The 6,063-nt window shown below is 39.1% G+C and overlaps 1 protein-coding gene across 1 annotated transcript; it reads left to right on the forward strand.

Annotated features, from left to right (window-relative positions):
* Window positions 1-1,026: 1,026 nt before the first annotated feature.
* LOC117410507 (interferon regulatory factor 2-binding protein 2-A-like) lies at window positions 1,027-4,109 on the forward strand. Its single transcript, XM_034017100.3, has 2 exons — window positions 1,027-2,123; window positions 2,520-4,109. The coding sequence occupies exons 1-2, from the start codon at window positions 1,283-1,285 to the stop codon at window positions 3,230-3,232; spliced, it is 1,554 nt and encodes a 517-aa protein (XP_033872991.1). The 5' UTR covers window positions 1,027-1,282; the 3' UTR covers window positions 3,233-4,109.
* The last annotated feature ends 1,954 nt before the right edge of the window (window positions 4,110-6,063 follow it).

The following is a 6,063-nucleotide window of genomic DNA, read 5'->3' on the forward strand; positions in this document are numbered from 1 at the left end:
GTAGCTGAATTTCTTCGGAGAAAAAAAAAAAGCTTTAAATATATCAAAGCTAAACATTAAAAAAAAAAAAAAGTTACATATTGTAAAAATAAAAAATTATAAATTGCCATTTATACCAGCAGCTATCAAACAGGGATTTTACTGAAAAGAACGATCCCTGTAACTAAGGAAAATGCATTAGGTTAGCTCCCCTGCTCATTGACAAGACTCCACTGAAACTCACCCACACACTAAAAACGCAATTTTGTAACATGCATTCCGAAACATTTCCAGGGGTTATAAATATGAGGTAAGATTTAAGGCAAGTAAAACACATATCACAAAAAAAAAGAAAGTGTGTTGATAACATGAGCAGTTTTTGCACAAGTTAGCCGAGGGCAGTGCTATGGGTGACGTGGTGCTGGCATTCTAAGTGGAATGTGGATTTCCTAATGCAGCTCTTGTGCCAATTGCATACAGTCACGTATTCACTGAGCATGCGTAGAGTAGTCAGGAACCAGAGAACAACAGTGACGACACAGTCTGGTTGCTTAAAGGGCATTAACACTTTGCAACTGTAATTTGCAGCAGTAAGCAACCATTACAACAACAACAACAACAATAATAATAATAATAATAATAATAATAATAATAATAATAATAATAATAATAATAATAATAATAAACAGAACTGACTTCCAGCGCCCCCTCCATGTTTTTATTATGTTGCATCGCACTGCTTTTAAAATATATATAAGCTTAGTCATTTAAAAGTTTCTATAAGTGAAGTACAAATAACAGGTTCTACACATGCTTCTAAAATGTCGTGTTCTTTCATAAGGTGTGCGACCTGCGTAAATGCAAGCTTTAGCCTATTCATTTGAAAGTAGGAAAGCAAACGTATATAATCCTCTCCTCCTACAGCAATCTCCTTTTTGCTCCAGGATGAGCTCTTGTATTTGTTTCTGGCACAAGTTCAATTGATTTAAAAAAGGGGGCAGAGACGGCGAAAGAGAGCATGCGCTAGAGGGGGGCTGTCGAAGAATCAAGTAAATAGAATTGGAGCTGGAACTACAAGTTTAGTGTTCCGCGATGACGTCATCGCTCCACATTGAGCTAGGAGAGTAGTAGTTAGTTAGTGAGTGAGATAGATAGAGGCGCGCTGTAGTAAAGTACACACTGTCATGAACTTCTGTTTGTAACTTAATTGTTGTTGCTGCAGTCCGGAGGAAAAACTTTTGTTGTAGCTGATTTTTAAACACAATAAGGCACCTGAAAGAAGGTCACTATACTTTTGCAAGCTATGTCGTCTGCGGCGGTTGCTGCTTCCAGAAGGCAGTCGTGTTATTTATGTGACTTGCCCCGCATGCCGTGGGCTATGATCTGGGATTTTACCGAGCCCGTCTGCAGGGGATGTGTCAACTACGAGGGAGCAGACCGCATCGAGTTTGTGATCGAGACAGCCCGCCAGTTAAAGAGAGCGCACGGCTTCCAAGAGGGGAGATCATCCGGGCCAGTGAAACCACAACACTCGGGGAAGGATATTCAGGCGATTAACCACACGGCGTCGGATCCTGGATCACGGCCGCCTCAACCTCTTGATCGGTATCCGCTAGCCTCCGATCGCCCTCCTCGGCTGGGGCCAGAGTATCTCTCTGGAAGGCAGGCTAACGGCATCCCCGTTCCCAATGGATTCCCTAAACCGGATGAACCCCCTGAGTTGATCATGCAAAGCCCTAATCCCCGTAGGACTAGCACGATCCCCCCTACCCTAGTGCCTTTGGTAAACGGGACCTCACATACCCTTCCACCGCCTGTACACGCTGTCAATGGCAGACAAATAGGAATCCCGGCTGCGTTAACAGTAAGCCAAGCCGAGATGATCAACAAACGACCAGCCTCAGTCTCCAGCACGGAGCACGAGCGGGAAATAAAAGAAAAACACAGAGCCGACAGTTTATCAGAGATGAGCGAGAATCACAAAAACAGGACAGATGAATGGATGAGCAAGCCGAAAACAGTGAGGGACTCCTTAATGGCTCTACACCACTCGCCTTTTGATGCCAGATTTAAGAAGGAACACGCAGCCATGCAACAAGGGAGAGTGATGGGCTTTGATACCAACGCTGTAACTTCTAAACCAGGTATGGATCATTTACAAAGTGTTGCTCATAACAGCACCTGCTTTAAACAATAATAGGTCTGCACAGGACTAGCACATGTGTCAGCCTGTATTCATGAAACAACAACAACAAAAAAAAATGCTGTCTGGGGTTTCCGCTGGTTAAATGCTTTGTGTATGTGTTGCAATTAATATTTAGAGTTTTTTTGTTGTTATTTTGCAGATTTATTATTATTATTATTATTATTATTATTATTATTATTATTATTATTATTATTATTATTATCTCTAATACATAAAAGTAAAGTCTGTCTGGTGTTAATATGTGAAATTTTAAAGCAGTGTGGATGAAAGTGTTGGTTTTAAGTATTGATTTTATTGATAATTTATGCTGTACCTTTTGAACTTATTTTTTCAGGGCGTGGTGGAGTTAGAAAGAGGAAAGCGTCCCCTGAGCCTGAAGGGGAAGGCACAGCCACCAAGCTCAATGTAGAGGGACAACAGTGGCTACCAGCCTCAGCTGAAGTCTTGAAAATGACCACAATGACCACCACGACCTTTGTGACACCCTCTTCCACAATATCTCCCCATTCCAATCGCACCACACCACCAGAGGCTTCCCAGAACGGCCAGTCCCCCATGGCTGCCCTCATACTTGCTGCAGACAACGCTGGGGGCAACAGTTCTCCCAAGGATGCCAACCAGGTACACTCAACCACCCGGAGGAACAGCAGCAGCCCTCTTTCTCCATCCTCCATGAACCAAAGGAGAGTGTGTCAAAGGGATGTGCCAGGTGCAGGAACACAACAGGTGCCTGGCATGGAACAAGTGCACCCCCAAAACATTCCAGACTCTTCTGTACCAAGCAGCATACCACTGTGCTGCACTCTCTGTCACGAGCGTCTTGAGGACACACATTTTGTACAGTGCCCTTCAGTACCTTCACACAAGTTCTGCTTCCCCTGCTCCAGGGACAGCATTAAGCAACAAGGGGCTACTGGGGAAGTGTATTGTCCCAGTGGAGAGAAATGCCCTCTGGTGGGCTCAAATGTACCATGGGCATTTATGCAAGGTGAAATCGCCACCATTCTTGCAGGAGATGTCAAAGTAAAAAAGGAGAGGGACCCTTGATTTTTTTTTTTTTTTTTAATATGTATATATGAATATGTATAAAAAATACATGCATACCATCCAAAAGAAACTAATGGACTTGTACATATATTGGACACAAGGGAGATGTAAACTTCGTAAACATGGCTGTATAATTTTTGATTTTTGAATACATTGTGTTTCTATATTTTTGAAGATAAAGGTATGTACTTATTATAATGGACTTTCCCTCTTCTTTTTCGCTGATGTTTAATTTCAAAATCCCTTGATGTACTTTAGGTCTGGTGGCAGATCCTGTTAAACATAGAATGTTGACTAGTAATGCTAATCTACTAGCACTTGGCAAAACTGAAATGCTTCTAGCTGTACTTGTATGCACTTGTTTAAAAAATTGCCAAATACAGTTTCTGACCTTGTAATAATAACTTAGTGTCTGTGATTGCTTATTCTTCGTAACCAGTAAAGCCTTGGGGAGGTAGGCTATGCCCTGGCGGCAGTAAATCAACAAAGGCAGTGATGTAATTGATACAGGAGTGAGTACAGAGTAGGCGATAATATAAAATACATGTTGAATATATCATTGACCTTGAAGCTTGCACAGCCTTCTGATGATACATTTTTTAGAATTGGTGGGGAGAGTATTTTTAAGTTAGGAACGTTAGTTTTAAAAATTTAATTTCAGATTCGCACTGCAACTGCATGTTAACGAACACAACAATGGTCTAAACTGGTTCTATGCCGATTGGGAAAAAAAGTTTTCATACGTCTTGTTAAACAATTCGTTAAACTGAACTATATAAAATTATGTATATGTGAGGCTTTTATCCTCCTCCATAGATGTATACGTACTTACTGTGTAAAAATTAAAAACAAAAAGCTAAACAATTTCTGATCTAAATTAACTCATTGTTTTCCTTCATTTGTGTATCAAAACAGTTTAGACATACCTCACACCCACAAAGAAGCCCCAGACTGACATATGTGTACTTTGACTTTTGCTTATTTGTTTCATCTTTAATCTTGGTAGTTGTTGACAACACCTACATGTGTAGTCGTGTCAGGTACAGTATGGTGTACAATGTATTTCATAGACGTACTTCTGCAAAAACAAATACCTTCTGTTAAACCAGTAAATTATACAAAACTTAATTTTACTAAGTGGAGGTCTCCAACAGCTCTGGGCATTTTTAGTGGTTCTATTTACATTTAACACTTTTGCAACACGTTGTTGTATTTACATGTAGCCTAGTGCATGAAAGGTAATGTGCTATGTTTTTGACAGGACAAAATACACAAACTTACTCCAAACGCTGCACATCCTGTTAGGTATAAGAGCTTGTGATGTTGTCACTTTGAATCCAAAACGTTATTATACTTTTAATGATAACTGTTTGTGCTTTTAAAATACGTTTTATTTAGTATCATGAGCTTAAGAAAACCGCTGCATGTAACCAATAAACTAAATATACCTATTTTTAAGCCACCTCTGCACTTTTAGACCAATGTGAAAGTAAAGTAAAAACGGCGTCACAGCATCCTATTACTGTCATTGAACAAAATTCGAAGGGGCAAATGCAAAACAAAATGGAGGCTGTGTGTGCAAAGATTACGGCGCAGAAATATCCTTAGTAAGTGACAACATTTTGATGTGTGAAGAGCTGCGTGCACTGTGTGGATCAGCCTTAGTATGCTAAAGCAGCTGTCATATTTCTAGTGGATGACAGTAATAATGAGATTTATAGGCTTTCGAGTAATTAGCAAATCATTGGTGGAAGCCCGCGCGTAAGTTTATTGAAAAAACAAACAAACAAAAAGTATTTTTGACATAACACAGACAACCACCAAATAAATGCCAGTGTTATATAATTTTCTTTTTATACTCCGTGCTGCTATTAGGCTAAAAAGGGTGGCAGTTTCCATATATATGGTGACTTTACAGTCGCTACCAAGGACCTTTTTGAACTAATTTAATTTACATTTAATAATAATAATAATAATAATAATAATAATAATAATAATAATAATAATAATAATAATATGTATAACTCCCACATGACAGCTTCCCCACTACTGTCACGACCTACATTGCACGTTCTTGTATTCTGGCCAGTCACAACTGAACTATAAGAGAAAAGAACATCGCAATAAAACGAGTGTCCAGAACACAGTAAATTACAACACAGGTTTTTAACCCATTGATTTCTGAACAAGAGAAATTCTTTAAAATACTCAATGTATTTTTTATTCACCTTCCAAAACTACTGTAAACACCATCACCAGAACCTTATTATTATTATTATTATTATTATTATTATTATTATTATTATTATTACCAAATCATTGTTTCTGAATAAATACATACCTCTCTCTCTCTCTCTCTCTCTCTCTCTCTCTCTCTCTCTCTCTCTCTCTCTCTCTCTCTCTCTCTCTCTCTCTCCAGTGCCCTCCATAAGTATTGGGACTGTGAAGTCAAAATTGCTATTTTTTCTATACACTCAAGCAATATGAAAATATGATTAAAAGCTGTTTCAACACATATATGTTTTACCAACTGAGAATAACAGCACTTTTAGAGTTCCATCCCCCCCATTTTATGTGAGCATAAGTATTGGGACAATTCAACTTAAAGCAAATATAAGAAGTATAAAAGCTAGCATTTAGTCGCAAATCCCTTGCATGCAATAACAGCAGTGAGTCTGTGACCCATTGACATCACCAAACTCTTGAGATGCTTTGCCAAGCCTTTACTGCAGCCATTTTCAGCTGTTGCTTGTTTTGGGGAGTTTCTGACTTCAGTCTCCTCTTCAGCAAGTGAAATGCATGTTCAATCGGATTAAAATCAGGAGATTGAT

Source organism: Acipenser ruthenus, chromosome 6, assembly GCF_902713425.1.
Source record: "Acipenser ruthenus chromosome 6, fAciRut3.2 maternal haplotype, whole genome shotgun sequence".
NCBI lineage: Eukaryota > Metazoa > Chordata > Actinopteri > Acipenseriformes > Acipenseridae > Acipenser > Acipenser ruthenus.